At 35.9% G+C, this 17,840-nt stretch overlaps 1 protein-coding gene across 1 annotated transcript in view; it reads left to right on the top strand.

The window, feature by feature from the left end:
- LOC103178026 (glypican-3) overlaps positions 1-17,840 on the top strand; it is an 88,279-nt gene that overhangs the window by 66,173 nt on the left and 4,266 nt on the right. Inside the window, exon 7 of the mRNA XM_007892506.2 lies at positions 9,272-9,443. Within this exon, the coding sequence (XP_007890697.1) occupies positions 9,272-9,443 (172 nt within the window). The remainder of the gene's footprint in view (positions 1-9,271; positions 9,444-17,840) is intronic.

Here is a 17,840-nt window from a genome sequence, read left to right as displayed (position 1 = left end):
AATTGGGTAGCTTTCCATGAGTTGCTAAGTATCAATTCTTACTCACTGTTGGGCTAGTTTATCAATTACATTTTTAAAAAATAAATGCTGAGCATGGAGTAGATTATGTTCAAAGGCTAAATGTGTTCCTAATACAGAAAGATGCCAAACGTTTTTTTAAACACTATAATTGTACAAACTTCAAAATCGTCCTGGAAAATAATTGTGCTCGAAAAAGCCTTGTACAACGTTCCTATATCAAATATTTTTTGAAAATTTTTAGAAAACCACGACACATTAATTTTTGTTTTGATATGAATAACAGAAGGCACTGGAGAACCTTTTCTGCCACTCCAGCTGAATCGGGATTTAAAATGATCTGTTTTGCTCATTTTCACATGAGGCAATTGCTTTAGCAATTGAGCCATCAGGGGAGCCCAATTTAAAAGCTTTTAAATCTAAGCTTGGCATTGCTATCTACTTCTCAATTTACCTTGTCGTTTTTTCCAGTCTTTTTAACCAGGTGGTGTCTTGTACGAAACCCATTGCGTGAGTTTCCCAAAATCAAATAAGCCTCCTTTAAATGTGAATTCAATTAAACCTGTCCAAAGCTCCCCTCCTTCAATATCTGGACAGTAGCTGTCTATCTTATTCAAATGAAATCCATCCCCAATAATTATCTTAATTGATATATTAAACGCATGTTTAAATATCACAAAGAACTTGCAGTGAAGCGCTAATTACCTTGAATGGAGTTTTAATTTCAAATATAATTTATGCAAACGAGGAAATTAGTAGTAATCAAACAACCCAAGATAAAGAGTTTAGGGATTATATACTTTAGGAAATTTCCCTTTTGTTGTTTGTTTTACGATTCTCACTTTTGTGGATTGAACTGAAGCGAGTTTACAAAGCTGTCGACAAACAAGTCTAAAAATGTAAATGACTTTCAGAGTTTATTCAATATTAAAAGTGTAATGTTTGTGAATGGTTTAAAAGAAACAGAATGGCCTAAATTTTCCATTGTTGACAACATATGCCTTGAGCTGGTTCTGAATTCGACCAGATTTCAGTATCCTGCTGAGTTTGTGACAATCTATCATACTGTTCTCAATACATAAAACCCACATGGGAAATTGAAGTAGGGAGGGGGAAACTGCTGGATTTTTCAAATGAAGTTTGACACCTCATAAAAACTAAACTGAAATCTTGCAATATGCTTTGTAGTCGTAAGCAACTCTGCCCAGGGATAACCTTTACTTTTAGCCATTATAATTCTAGCCACATGTGGATTCAATTTCTTTAATTGGTCTAACAAAGTTGTCCATGGTTGAGCATGTTTGAGTTGCATTTATATGGAGTGAGGTAACAATGCTACACCATTCTGCTGAAAAGATTATAATTATATATTAGTATTTAGTTATCCCTTGTCATTTGTGTTCCGGTTGCTGGGAATGTTAAGATTAATACCTTGAAACAAGGTCATCAGCATATTTTGAAACCACATTGCAATATGGCATTTCTTTGAAAAATGTAGTGTTTGTCTAAGCACATTGCAAAACACAACATTCAATACGCAAAAAGACAAAGCAAATGAGTAAATACCTATTTATTTTATAGTTACAGAACCTGGAATGTAGAATGCAATAGAGAGGGGGAAATAACAAGATATCCAATAATCTCACAGTTAGATCTGTTGATTTACAGAATATGGTTGATCAAGTAAGTTCTAACTAATTTGAATGGGAAAGAAATGTGAACTAATGTTTGCTTAGTAATCTGTGAGCAAGCGATGGAAATTAAGAGAAGAATGGTCGTGCTTCATTGACGATGAGAAAGGGTTTACAGAGTGAAGCAGGAAACATTAATATGTGCCTGGCAAAAGGTGGAAATTGATGGGAATAAACGTGGGAATAAACGTGGAACTTATTAAGTATCTTGACTGGGAACAAAAGCAGCAGTAAGAGTTGATCCAAGTAAATAATGGACGTGGATATATTTATGGGAAAGGTTGCTGGTATTTCTCAGTGCTGCAGGCTTTTATGCTGTAAAACTTCAGGGCAGAGGCTGTTCCCCGTGAGTATTTCATGTCAAAAGTTTCCTTGCAATGATATCATGAATGAGTTATGTAGAGCTCTGTTGCTCATTCATGATATCACTGCAGGGGGATGTAAAACCCCAAATAACTCACAAGTAACATCTGAGAAGTAGTTTTACTGCATAAACCGTAGGAACAAGGGAACCCTGGCGAACACTGACATTGAACTATCTCTCTTTATAATACATTCAGAATTATGTTCGGAAACTGATTCATTGTTCTCATAGGGACTTGATCAGAACTGTTAAATTGAGGCAGCTTTGACTGTCTAATCAGCGTGGTGAGTGCAGTGTAGAGGGTGGCCTAAACTTCTGCATAGCACATTAACTCAGGTTACACCTGTTGGTAAGATAGGGCCCATGTTTCTCTTGTTTCATAAAAATGACCTTGTGGGCCCTAGCTTCTTTGTTGATTAGATGCAGTTTCTAAAATATTTGATTGCAATGTAACTGTGTTTTGTCACCATTTCTTCACCTCTGGATCACCATATTAAATGCGAACCATTGTACTTCCACAGGGAATTAGGCTGCCTTGACAATAGCATTAGGCAGAGGTTGATTTTGCATTCCAACTTAGCGAGTTGCGACAGAACACAATTTGTATTCTGCAAAATTTTTAAACAATGAAATTGCAAGGAGCAGACTGATGATTACTTTTACAGAAAATAGAAAAATTCCCTAAAGGATTAAAACAGAAAATTTGTTCTTGAGAATCTTTGTAATTTTTGATAGCGCATAAATAAAAAAAAAGCCTCAAAAGGCGAAATAATGCAGATGCTGAAAATCTAAAATCTAAAAGAAAAGCCTTTTCACTTTGACTGATAATTTTGCAGGTCACCACATTAAAATATTTCAACTTTTAAACTCACAGCAGGTTTACAGAAACTCCTATCCCTGTAATATTCAGATCACATACTATGATGATAAAGACTACTGAAAACATAGTACTCAAACATTAGTGTTTCTTTATTATCAGTAAATTAACACACGCTATTAAAATTTATGTAAACACAGAATTGTAATTGAAATGAAAGCTTTTCAAAAAATCAGCTGTTTGTCCTATCATGCTTTTTTTTCCTTCTGTTTTTTTTCTTTCTCCTGTCTTTAATTAAAATTTATTTTACCTTTTTTTAAACAGCCAGTGAATGGATTAATATCGATAACTGACAAAGCCGCAACATATATTGACCCTGTCGATTTCCCGCGCAATTTTTATGCCTGAAGGAGGAAATTTTAAACTGGTTTAAAAAAAATTAACACATTGTCTGCTCACAGAGCGAACATGCCTGGGATGTAAATATGTTTTCAGCAGTGTATGGGTTAAACTATCCTTTACAATGTACGATGCAGTGAACTATGAAATTGTTAATCTACAAAAAGGACCTGTGAAGCAGTTGCTTAGCTTCTATCAAAAGTGACTTGGAATGGAGGGCTATCAAATTAATATCCTTCATAAATTTTCTCTAAACTCATTTAAATTATATTTGCAGGAACTAAAACTCTTCCAGTTTGTAGTGAGTGTCGTAAATCAATTTGATTATATTACAGCATATCAGCTGTGTAAGAAAGTTAATGGCAAATGGTAGCTTTGAAGTCTGTTACACACTATACTGTTCAAACATTTCATTAGAGCCCCTGCTCTTTGAACAAAGATATTGATAGTGAGGCAGAGAACGGCTTTCTCATCAATTTTGATTTGTGAAACTATATTAATATGAAGGTGTAGACTGACTATAAATAACATGTTTAATAGATTTGGTGTTTAAATTCAATTACAGCTGGAGCTTGAATGCTTAATAAATAAAACCTTTAAATTAAGTGTTAAAGTCAATTGTTTAATTGACTGCCTGCAGGGACTATCGTTTATGAATATTTGTACAAATAACATCCACACACTCTCACTGTTAGTAAATCTGTGTCAGGTCCAGCACAGGAGAATATGCGTCTATTGTTAATAGATTATTTGTATGAAATCAGTAGTAAGTACTTCAGCCCTTTCATTTGCAGCCGGTCTGTTTGTTTCGCCTTCATATTTCACTTTCTGAACAAGGTGTTTGAAATTAGACTCTGTTGTACAGTATCAAAAAATGGTGGTTTATCAGTGTTTATGCTTGTCATGCATATCACGGCCAAAATCTGTTTGGGATTTTATATACCTTTGTCGTGAGCCTAACATTTAGAATGGAGAAAACTTGAAAGCATTATGATGCCGTCAGTGCACATTTGAACAACAACAACAACAACTTGCATTTATATAGCGCCCTCCACGCTGGGCGGTGTCTCGGAGCGGTTAACAATGGTGGAGCTCGAGGCCGAGCCAGGAGGAGGGGGAAGGTGACCGTAGCCACAGTCGAAGAGGAAGGTCTTCAGGCGCGACCTGAAAATGGGGAAAGAGGTGGGCGAGGTGAAGGGGTTGAGGGAGGGAGTTCCAAAGCTTCTGGACGTAGTGGCTGAAGGCACGGCCACTGATGGTGGAGCAGAAGATTTGGGGGACTCTAAGGAGGTCGGACCCAGTAGAGCAGAGGCAGCGGGTACTGCTGTGGGGAAAGGTCGGAGAGATAGGCGTTTATCTGAATCTGAATTTACACTGAATAACTCTATTTTTTGATGAGGCAGAACTTTTTCGATGTATGAATTTTATTTGAGCAATTGCAACATTTGTATCCCCCCCTTCCACCCACCCACCCACCCACCCACACACACACACACATATTTTACAAAGTGATGAAAATGTTTCAAATGCCCAGATTTTATTATTATTTTTATTTATTATTTATTATTATTGTCTATTAAAAATTATTAAAAAGCCTGATAATAATCCCTAAATAAATAATAATAAATTGGTCATTTCAATCCACGACTGTTTGTGGGACGCTGCTGTGCGCAATTGGCTGACGCGTTTCGCCCACAAATATACAGTCAATTCACTTTACAGTCTATTCTGTGAAGCGCTTTGAGACATCTGGAAGACGTGAAAAGCGCTATACCAAATGCAAGGATTATTATATAATTATTATTAAAGGGGGGTGCCAATTAATGGAGGTATTTAAACACTAGAGTGAGGATCTTGACGTCGATCCGCTCTGTGACAGGGAGCCAGGGGAGTGGAACAAATGCTAAAAAGAATAGTCAAAGTGTATCTTGATGCGATAAGTCATGTCTGATAAAATGACTAAACTAGTGGTAACAAGTGGAATATACTGTAATTTATTTGGATTTTGTTGAAGTTGCACATGTGTTTTTAATAAGGTTAAAGCTCATAGAAGTGATGGCATGTTAACTAGTTGAATTAAAATTAACTGAACATGTAGGAAGCAGAACATGATTTTAGGCTTCACCATTGTCAAGGAAGTCACACTCTTGTGACTTAGAGATATTTATCTAAAACAAGTTTCAGTCATGGCCAGCTCCTACTCCGCTGACACTAAATCTTGTATTTTTGTCAGATGGAGGAATTACAGGAGAGTACTGAATGTGAAACGGTGTATTTGTTGTTTGGAAATATCAGTATTTTTGCTTGTAAGCTTGTACCAAACAAAACCTTCTCGAGAGTTTGACTTTTTCTCATTTGTGATTCCACAGTTGACGAAACAAAGATGTTCGTATGGAACCTGCATTGTTCTAAAAATGATTTATGTTACAATGTTCCTTGGGGGTTTTAGCCTGTATCTGAACCTGAAGGATTGTGTTGCCTATCATCCATTCTGGAACGCAGCTTATTCAATAGTGGATACAATGGGTTGAGGTGGAAGGTCACTCGGCATACCATTAACCTCAGTGTGGCAGGTATGGAGGTAGTGTTGAATTACCGGTGATATGAGAAAATCCTGATCTGATACTAAACTCAGTGACCAGCTGCTGGGCCCGAATGTAGAATAGGTTTCCTGTCTCGGGGATTTCTTTTTTCTCACATGTGACTGCAAGTTACACGTGTGCCATGGTGGAGAAAGGGTTGACATGCTCGGAGACGGTTCTGTGAGCTGCCGATCTTCATTCAGACTTCAGACTCCTAGTGCTGATGATACAATAATGTGGGTGAACATATAGCAACATCTTGACTTGAGGTGCCACTGACATCCTTCTCAATTCTCCCTGAAATTATTTGGGAATTGTAGTAATGGACTAGCGTAGGCCTGCAGTTGTCAGCTGCTCATTCTAGTAAGTTATTTTGGTTGTTGGAGATTTTAGGGTCTGGACGCAAGCAAGTGTTTATTTTTGGTCCAGGATCTAAGGTGCAAGAGAAGAATGAGTTTAATGTGATCCTTCTTATTGTTGTGGAATCGTGCACCTCACCTTTGGCATTTTAAGTCTTTTGTCCTGAGGCTGTGTGTGGAATTTCAGAGGAAGTTGGCTTGGCAGCATTTGCTTTTCACTGCTGCACAATGAAATCAAAAGTCCCTCCCCTGAACCTTAATGGTTCCTGCTCATTGAAGGTTATGAAAAGTGGGAGAAATCTGAAACCTGCCAGTAGCTATAGTTTTGTTGCTATTGTCAGATTAAAACTCACAAACATACAGGCAGGAAAATGCAGCCTGGAGCTTTCTTAGCAAAGGGCAATCATGGAGATTTTTCTGGCTACAAAGCGAATGTAGCAATAAATTTGTAGTTCAAATTTGTTGCATTTTTAGTTAATAATATTTTCCATTTAGGTTTACAGCAACACAACAGACTTTTCTGACCACTTTTCGGTGCCTAAGGAACAAATCAGGGAATTAAAATTGCCAAGCACAATCAGTAACTCAGGTCATTCAGGTTCTTGTCAATATTAGTTTCTTCTGAAATATATTTGGGTGACAGAAACCAAATAAATGTATTAGCTGTAGATTTCTCAGCTGTTTGACAATGGTCAATTTGTTTATAGCACTTGCTTGTTGCTACTTGAGTGACTCCACTTGTTCTCTATAATAAATATGGAAAACTGATAATATTCTCCAAATAAACTAAAATGGTAAAAAAAACAAAGTTTTTTTTAAAAAAAGTGAAGGCAAAATACATGCAAAAGTATTAGCAAGGTTATTTTCCAAAGTTTTTCAAAGGTAATTTTCTCATGAAATCAATACTGTATTTGGTTTATTAAGTATTTTTTTTACAACCACAGTTAAGATGGATGACCAAACCTCTACAATTTAAAGAATGTAATTACTTGCAGTTAGTATTATTCAATAAAAGTGCTCAGGGATGTCAGAGCACTGACACCTTTCTGGAATCTCTCAATCATCCAAGGACAGGTTGTCCAACTTACTTTCTGAAGAATGCTCTCTGCCCCTTTCATGCATATATAAAATCTAATGAAAATCACTTATGGTGTAAATGTGTAATGATTATTGATTGTGGTAACAAGATAAATGCCACATATGTTTATTATTCAATTAATCATTTACCGTTATTGCAGTGTTTCTCACCCTATTCTCATTTTCCTTCCTTTGTTTCCATTCTCTCCATTGAAACACGTCTCCTATCAAATACTGTAATTGAGCTTTTGAAGTCCATCTGCAATAATTTACCAAATCATGTGGGGTTTCTTGAGTTAATTCTTTGACAAATGCTGACTTTTGCATTTACATCTCCAAGACATTATAGTAAGTACACTATTATGCAGTGTCACAGTGTCGCCTTGCAAGCGAGATACCTGGGTTCAATTCCAGGCAGGGTGAAACCTTAGGCAAGTTTCCTTACTCCACACGCCTAATAATAATCCCTCAAACAAAACAAAAAAATCCCTCAAACAAAACAAAATAAAACAAAACAAATAAATTGGTTATTTTCAATCCACGACTGTTTGTGGGACACTGCTGTGCACAATTGGCTGCCGCGTTTCGCCCACAAATATACAGTCAATTCACTTTACAGCATATTCTGTGAAGCGCTTTGAGACGTCTAGAAGACGTAAAAAGCGCTATATCAAATGCAAGGATTATTATTATGATGATGTAAGGTTCTCCTTCCCCATACACTTCAGGTTGGTTGCCATGTTTGGGTAAGTCCTATACAGAGGTAAGACTCTTTCCTTGAGCGAGGGAAAGAAAATGGAAGATTGATTCCCCCCGTACTTTCACCTAAAGTAATTATAATTGTAAGCAAAAGAAACCTCAAGTTGTGCAGAATTTAAGAAGCAATCAACTCACTTACATTTTTAGTTGTGTTAACTAGACTGCTAGTAGGTATAGTGAATGCAGATTCAGTTTTAGAATCTCTTGAAATAAATGTTACTTAGTGGTCTAAATTCCTTGCCTTTTTCAATAAATCAAGCTTAAGTTAATAAGACTGGCAATAAACAACAAAGTGGCAGAATAAAAAAAAAGTGTTTTTCTGCTTTCACTCTTAGGTCTTTACCAGTTATTTATTAACTGTTAGTAGAAAAACTTAACTATACGGATTGAATTGCATTCAAAATTCTCTAAAAAAGAATCTTTCAAAGTAATGGAAAATGGACATTCGAGTGCTATGCAACCTGCATCATTTTCTCAAGCTGTAATTGCTAAAGCATTTGTGTGAATAACAGTGCAAATAGCAAATTATTTTAATCACCTGGTGCCATTTAATTCACACATATACAACTAGATGTGTTGTCTGACTTCTATTACTTGATTTGATTAATAACCAAATTAAACACTTATCAGCTACAATGCATAAGGCATCTACAACATATAATTGTGGAGAGATTCCACCTGGGTGTACATTTGCTCCCAACATGAAAGGCGCTATACAAATGTAATCTGTTGTTGTTGTTGTTGTTGCTCCATTTACACAGCATTTAGTGTGTCCAGAATTCGAAAATTCTTGAGCACGGCAATAACTTTGAAGATACTTGTGTAAATTCTTTTAAGAACTGTTGAAAACCAGCTTAAAAATTAAGACTGATTGTAGCTAAATGAGGGTAATGTCTTCTTTGTGTCAAACACTTTAAGATGTCCTTACAGCGTGAAAGATATAAAGCGCTATATAAATGTAAATTGCATTGTATCTTTACGTTTAGCTGTATGCTTTATTATTCCCAAGGTCCGGTATTTTGTGCTGAATATATTCAATTGGAGGTGTGCTGTAATCTAACTCTTTACAATATTTGAATGAGGATTGTCTTCAATATTGACTTTTGGATATAAATTTAGTTCACAAATCTATCAGAAAGTTATTTTCTTATTATTGTACTTTGCTAATCTTGATGTCCAATGCCTGTTTTTTTCATTCTGTTTAGTTGTTGCAGAGCAAATCAAAAGAGAGATATCGTTATGGAGATAAAATGGAGCACATTTTGAATGATATAAATGAGGACATGTGGCAAAGCGGTGACTGTGATGATGAAGATGAGTGTGGAGGTTCAGGACAAGAAGCATTTGAAGTAAAGAAAGGGTTTCGATGCTATACAGGTGAGAAGTAAATATTGAGCACTATTCTACATTCCAGACATGAGCCCAAAGGCAAGCTTAATGGTACATGTTGGGTAAGACAGTGAAGGCATGTGAAGACCTTTTATCACACAGAGTACCTCGATTTCTGCATGGAGGGATGAGGAAAGTCCTACCAAGTAAGGTGTTAGTAGCAGAGTCAATTATGGGTTTCAAGAGGAAAGTAAGAAGGTATACCAGAGATAAAGGCTGTTGAGGTTCTGTCTGTTGAGGTTTTGATGCATTAAGAAAAAAAGTAGCAGCACTGGGTGTAGCTGTGGGTTCTGTATCTGGTGGAAAAGGAGGAATGCAGACTTGGTAAACAAAGCACAATGAGCTTTTTAGCTGAGGTTTCTCACCTATTGTTTGTAGTGAGTTTGTTCGGACCTGATGATTGTATTTTTTTGTTCCTTTAACTATTTATCTCTAACCTGCTTGAAGCAGTTGTTATTTCAACTAAAACACAGACCAGTTTATGTCTGTAAATATTGTGCCATATTTTAAATGGCCTCCTGTAGCCTGTAAACGGTGTCGTCTGTTTTACCATTGGATAAGTTATTTCATGGCAGATTGGGATGGGCCTTATTTAATAGGAAACCCCTGCTTTCAATGACTCAAGAACGCAAAACCATCTGAGCAGTAACAAAGACTTCTTATTTTATAAGATGGGTCATCCAACAACTGATAAGTTTATTTGTCAGCTGTAAATGAGTCCTTACTTCTTGCACAAAGTGACCATCAAGAATACCACAGGATGGAGGGGTCGTCACAGCCTTGTCTTTGTTATTAATAACTCTGGAGCTAACATTGAGTGCACATTTGATTATTAAAGCCCATAGTTTTTTTAATATACATTTGACTTAAATGAAAAAAGATATGTGGCAGAGTTTCCTGATTGATTTTTGTGTCACTGCTTACATCTGTAGCATTCCATTAATCAATCAATCAATCAATCAATCAATCAATCGATCAATCGATCAATCGATCAATCGATCAATCGATTAATCGATTAATCGATTAATCGATTAATCGATTAATCAATTAATTAATTCGTTCATTCATTCATGCCTCTGGTATGTTTGGGTCAGGCATTTAATTTTATAGAAAAATGTGCTGGATTTGAGATGATGCATTTATGGTTGTGGTTGATCCTAGTGTCTTAGTATCTACACTTTGCCCAAGGTTCTATTCCAGTCCTTTTCTGAAGTCATTCCCTGATAACAATTAACAATCCCTCTCTTAATGTTAGATGATGTGGTAGATGTTTAAAACTCGGATGCTTTCAGCCTAGATGATATCTGAAATAATTGAATGTGTTTCTCATTCCAAATCTACAAGCTACGTGTTGCTGTTGATGGGCAAAGCAACAGTTTAGTATTCCATGATTAACAAACGTGGCAGTTTTATCTTGTCATGATAATCTCAGATGTATCTTTGAACACAAATTGACACAATAGCAAAGACAGTGCAACTGATTGAAACGCTGTGACTTACCCTTGCCTAGAGCAGCAAGACTGGAAATGAGCTGTGATGAGATTGATTAAAAAATAATGAATTCCACTGCATGCCACTAAGTAACCAACAATACAAAAGTATCCAACAACATGTCATTGAATCCCTTTCAGCCTAAACAATCTCCCAGCTATTGATACAGCATGTAGTAATTCTATCACTCAAAAGCATCACTTGATTTCTGCTCTGTTATGACAGTGTGGTCAAATGTTTCTTTAGAACACAAACATTTAAACCGCAATAAATATTTAACCTGACGGTTTGACAAAGGATCGTTGTATGGTTTCAATTGTAATACTTCAAAGTCATCAGTTATGGTCTTTCCTGGTGAATGACAAAGCTAACTTGTAGTATGTGCTATAAATCAACTCTCAACACAACAAGATCAATTGATATGGGCTATGTGTTGTCCTTCTGTTTTGAGAACAAAACCAGATGGAAAGGAATTGTATTTTTATTTTTGAAATGATAAAGGGGATTTTCAAACACAGATAGACCAGGTGGTGTTTGCTAATGGATGGACAAGATAACTTGACACAGATTTATGTCTGCTTTACGTCCTTTTATCATGATCATAAAGTGAAGGCTGTGCCTGAGAATGATAACAGTAACATATGCAGAATGATTGTGTGTATGGAAAGAGGCACCACGTTTCAAAGTATTGGTCTGTTGTAATGTGCAACTATCTGTAATCCTTTGGAGGATCGAGGAAAACTATGAAAAAACAACACCCAGGCTTATTTTTTTCAGGGGAAAGAATCCCTGAAACTTGTAGCCTAAAAACAATTGTTTGCTATTTATTCCATGAATACCCAACTCTTGGTGCAAATTTTAATGAATCTTTAATACCTTTATTCCTTCAAATGGATTTCACATTCACATGCAATCTATTTTGGAAAGCAACTCTTCTTCACTGCTAATTAAGTCCACACCCAACATTTGCTTTTCACTGATGCATTTCATGAGGTCTGCTTAAAAATAGCATGCATGACTTTGATGACATGGTATCACAAAGGAGCTGAATATTTACTGAATAAAACTTCTGATTCTGAAATCAGAAACTATTTTCTTGAATGGAAGGTGAAAAATTGGACACTTGGAAACTTAGTGGATCTTCGGATGTGTTTGTTTAAAAAAAACTTCAGTGTAAACACACTCCTGTTTTGTCCTCATTTATTCTTGTGAAATGAAGGGAAACCAGGTGAGATATTCAGCTCCTTTAAGCAAAGAAGGTGCACATTAACGTTGCTTATTAACACCAGTGGCTATGATTGAGTAGAATACACATAATATGGATAATGTTGTAGCAAAAAAGAATAGACCAATACCCATATTGTGTTCAGTGGTCAATCAATATGACTTTGATAATTAGTCAATAATTTAATGGACTTCTCCTTTCAGAAATTCCATTTTTAATGCTGAATATTTGTTTTAAATGAACTAACAACAAAATCTCCTTAAATATTTATATTTCTGTTATATTACACTGTCTTGACATTTGTGGAAAGGTTTGACAATACAAATAGATTTTGATAGTTTCATTGCCAATTTAAAATTTCTGCCAAAACTAAGTATATTACAATGCAAGTGCCTTACTGCAACAATACTGGTATTGTTACACATGTAAAGTAAAACAATAGCCACATGCCCATTTATCTAATTTGACTCAAAATTGTTTTGAATAGAGAGGTGATAGAAGAAATAGCCAGAGGACACTCATTCATAAATTAAAACCTAATCAAACTAATGTTGAAGTTAATAAGGCATGTCATCTTGGGTGAGGAATGGAGATAGTTGGCTTTTGTTGTGTTTCAATTTTGGTTTAATTCTTGCCATGAATTAAAAGGTGTCGACTATCCCAAGACAAAGAAGCTTTTGAAATTTATATTTGGAAAGGTTGTTAGGTGGTTGCCCTTAAACCCATTGAACACACATGGGGATCTGTGGAAAGTTAGGTACATGAAATTGCGTCAAAATAAACAGATAAATAGGAAATTGAAAGATACTTCTCTAAATGTTATTTTTCACAGCTACAGGAGTTGCTGCTTTGGAGTAGATTTTGATTTGTTTTGAAGCATTCAAGAATAGGGCTCTGAATATGGAAAATGTTAAAGATTTTAGACACATCTCTGTTCATCTTAAGCTCTGGCTTAGTATAAATGAGTGATGAGTGTTTGAAGCTCTGAATTCAATAGAAATATAAGTGGAATAATGGCTTACTTGACTAGGATTCTTGGCATGACAGGAGCAGTGGGCTTGAGGCTCTGTGAATAGTGGGCTCTTTCATCCCTTTTAATGAGTCCAGAACATGCATTCAAGCATTTTTTAAGGATCTTTTTATTCTGAATCTGAAATTCAGCATGCTTTGCATTTCAAACTTTGTTTATCTATGAATTCAATGGCTGCCAAAGTTATTTCTGCTTTAAAAAAACAGAAGCTAGAAAGTGCTAATCTCTTTTCAGTCTGAGTTCTTTGCATTATTCTACTGAGCGGAGTTTGTGATGAGGGCAACACACAATGTTCAAACACTTTATGGGAAGGAATTTGTGAGAGCATTAAGCAAAGTGTGCAGTGGGGGTGGGGTGTTTAAAAGACCAGCAGACTTTAACTTGATTTATAAATGGTGCGTTACCATATTTTGGATTCTGTGTACATAATCCATGTGGATAGGAAAAACATCCCCTTAATCATTAAAACTCATGGTGAGTATTAACTACACATTATCTATTCGGTTATGAACTTGAGTGCTTCAGGACATGTGTCTTAATGGCTCGAGGAGATGCTTTTTCTCTAGCATTGCATGTATGTTTTGGGGGGAATAATGTGCATTGTATTAATGCTCAATAGTAACTTGGACACTCTAGAATAATTAAAACAGGATACATTCAAACTAGAAGATAAGTTTTGTAGAAAGGGTTTCATATTTCTGCTTTGGTAATAAAAATAATAATAGTAAAGCATTGACTATGCTCATTGTAACAAAATGGATTTTGTGAAGAAAAAGTTTAAATGTTATAAAATATTCTGATGTATACGCAGTGAAAATGTATTTTTCTGTTGCTATTTTAACATTATTAGTATAGGAGTTTTTTTAATGATCTATTTTACGGCAACAAAAAAAAGGAGGGAAAAATATATGCTGTTCGCTGGCTCTTGTCAACTGTCTCTGGCCTCATTTCTTGGAGGGATATGATATAAAAATGGTTATTAATTTTGTGAATATTTTTCACCAGCTGCTTTAAAACGTGATAATACCAAATCTCTGTTAAGAGCATGTTACTTCGCTGATAATGAAATGGTCTGTTTGAGATAAACTAGGTTTTAATTAGTAAACAATAACCCAGTTTAAAACAGTAAATTCAAAGCGTATTGTATCAAGTGTTTTTTTAAATCCTTGATATTCTGTAAAGTTCAATCTTTATGAGAGTTACACTTTTTCTTCAAGAAATCCATTTTGTGAGGACCTGGAGCAACTGTGCACCTGCTTTGAATCTCTATTGCACTTTTATTCCTCTGAAATGCTGTTTGGTCATCATCTGCCAATGAATACTTGGCAGGTTTGATTGGTGAGTGGAAGGAAACTCATGGACTCAGCTGCAGACCACATGTAATAGGACAGTAAACAGCTGGTTTGGCATGTCATCCCCCGAATAGCTGCTTATAGTACAAACGCAAATAAATAACCAACCTTGCTTAAGACTTCAAACAAGTTTTGTGACAGGTTTTTTCATCTAAAGTACAGGAATACACACAGTCAAAACCACAAAAGTCTCTATTTTTAGCTCAGAGACACAGGGGCCCCTCTTTCTGATCAAAAGGTATTGTATCTTACTGTATGCACATTAGATTAATGCAGACACTACTGTTTAGAGTAATTTATATTATCTTCAACAGTGATTCTCCAAATATTCAGATCACATAATAATAATAATAATGATCCCTATATTTGATATAGAGCCTTATCACGTCATTGAGACGTCTCGAAATATTTCACAGGATATCCTATACTATAAAATTATTTGACTGCATATCTTGTGGACGAAACGTGGCAGCCAATTGCGCTCAGCAATGTCCCACAAACAGCCATGGTGTGAGTGAGCAATTTTATTTGGGGGATTTGTTGGCCAGGACACCGGGAGAAACTCCGTTTTCATTTCAAATAGTGCCGTGAGATCTTTAACATTCACCTGTTCAGGTGGACATGACCTCAGCTTAACATCTCATCTGAAGGACAGTACCGCCAACAATGCAGCACATCTCCAGCATCGCACTGGAGTGCTTAGACTATACGATTCCAAGTCCCGACCTGGGTCTTGAACCCACAACTTTCTGACTCAGAAGGAAGAGTGCTACCACTGAACCAAGCTGATAGCATAGCCAGGACAATTACATATTCATTTTGGATAACATACTGTATTAGAATTGGCCAACATAGAAATGTTTGTAAGTTTATATATTTACCTTTTTTTAAACGTTTCTTTAATGTATAGCTATATTTTGGATATAGCTTTTCGAAGTTAAAAGCAAGGTTAAAAGAATATTCTGGATGCCGGGGCTCTGGAAATTAGCTTCAGTGCCTAATAATAGGGAGAGAAAACTGTGTGAGTCAAGGTGTGAATCATAAATTATTCCTGGACGCCACTGCTGCATGCTTCACTGCCATTCTTTTGCTACAGAGCTGGTCAACAGACGAAATACAGAAACTGGTACAAAACTGTCTTGTACAAAACTTCCTATCTTTGGGGAGGGGGAACACACAATTGTGTCAGCTAAGTGGAATTTGTACCTTTTCACCTAGGGAAAATCTGACCCATGGCAATTTTAGAGATGTCTTGCCTTCAGCAGCTCTGGTTATGATTAACAGCTCATTAAATTAGTGAAGTATTTATAGCTTCGTCATGTGACAAGCTACTTCTCCAGAGGCCACAGTGTAATTCGATGCAACTCGATCAAACCGAAGAAACAAGGAAACCAACAAAATAAAATGAACAACATTCTTTGGCACATTTGCATTGAAAACTTATTGCAGGGGCATTTCAAGAGTGATTACATGTTCTAGATCATTGGGCTACGAATACAGGCAACTGAATGTAAACCTATTTTCATAAGAACAAAGATTAAGGAGGATACTATCCAAGTAGTAGGATACTTTTCAAAGTAATGAAGCAACTGGAAAAGTAGATGAAGAATTTATTTGTGCAATTAGTGTAAACAAACCAGAGAACATTATTATAACCTAAAGAACCCATAAGGTAAACGTTGCTCAAAGTCACTAATTTACAGAGTTGACTACCACCTGGTAAGATACTAAGTTGAAGTATACAAGAGAGATTTAAACCAATTCCTGACTCAGCAGAGATGAGAGCCAAATGATTTGAGGTAGATGATTTGGGTAATAATAATAATAATAAGGAGAAGGATGAAATGTAAACTGAACCTGGACAACACAGCCACTGGATTATCTAAATGGCATTTTCTCTGCTCCCCCTTCAAAGCCAACCACGGTCTTGGGAGTACATCTATATATAAGCTATAACTCATGCTTTGTTTTGAAGAAGGAAAAAGTGGTAAAGATTTTTTTTCAACTTCCACTTCCTGGTATTCCTACTTAGGTATGAGAACAAAATAAAAACTGTTAAATAATAATTTGTAATTTAGAATTTTTAGGTCAATTTATCCCATTACAAGTTAGTGCAAAGTTTTTAGTTTTTCCGTTTTTAACTGCCAATTTACTCCAATTTAAAGCAATTAATATTATATGAAACACAGTTGTAACTAACAGAATCTGCAGGAGGTAGAACTGAAACCTCATTAACTACGATTTATTTTCTGCCTGCATAGGAATAGAAAAGTAGAGATTGCCCTTACTTTTCTGTTAGTAAAAAACATTATGAATATAAATTGATTGATACAAAGGGGAAATGCTAACCCTTTGGTGTAAAAGTGGTTGGAGTTTGATGGCTACTGCTTAAAGTGTTGGTAAATTATAAATGACCACTTCTATTGATGAATATAGCATGAAAAGCACAGAATATTCAAAACAGGTGACTGAGCAATAAGAGCCCTTTCACCTATGGGAAATATGACCTTGAATTCAGTCCAGGCTGATGAAGTGAATGAATGTTTGTCTCTGGGGGTTGGAAGAGTTCAAGTAAAATGAGTTTGGACATTATCAATCAAATTCTCGTTAAATGTTTTTCTACAAAATCGGCCTGTAATTTGGCATCAACTGATACTAAAATGATACACAATCAGAGCATTTGATAGGTGGTGGTGTGAAACAAATGGAAGTGCCTATTTAAATGGATTTTAAAGAGAACAGAGTTTCTTCTGATTTCCTGTTCAACAATCCCTCAAAGAACAAAATTTGGACATTCACTTCATGGCTATTTGTGGGACATTGCTGTGTGCAAACTGGCCATGTTTCATCCACAGAATACCCAGTCACTACACTTCACCCAAAACCCTTTGAAGTGTTTTGAGATATCATCCTGATGTGAAAAGCACTAGCTGCGGGGATTAATATTCTTATAAAGAATATTATTAGTGCAATGCAGAGTGCAGACTGCTTGTCTGAGGTTATACTGAAGCCATATCATTGGGCAGAATTACAAGAGTTTTTGCTGTATTTGTGTTGTGCTCCATCTAACCTGAGGATGTTTGATGCTGATTCTCAGAGTGCCAAAAAGTGAAAAATGATCCATTCACAGCATTGAGTGCAATAAATTTAGATTAGGCAGCCAATTAATCGGGCAAATGTTTCGTTTTTTTATTGTTTAAAATTTAAGAGTCTGGAAGACCAACATGAATTGAATTAACATTGAACACTTCGGCTAATAGATGTGGAGCTGTATTATGCTCATTAAT

This window comes from Callorhinchus milii, unplaced genomic scaffold (genome assembly GCF_018977255.1).
Source record: "Callorhinchus milii isolate IMCB2004 unplaced genomic scaffold, IMCB_Cmil_1.0 Scaffold15, whole genome shotgun sequence".
Taxonomy (NCBI): domain Eukaryota; kingdom Metazoa; phylum Chordata; class Chondrichthyes; order Chimaeriformes; family Callorhinchidae; genus Callorhinchus; species Callorhinchus milii.
The sequence above is the reverse complement of the archived record's forward strand: the minus strand, read 5'-3'. Positions and strand labels throughout refer to the sequence as shown.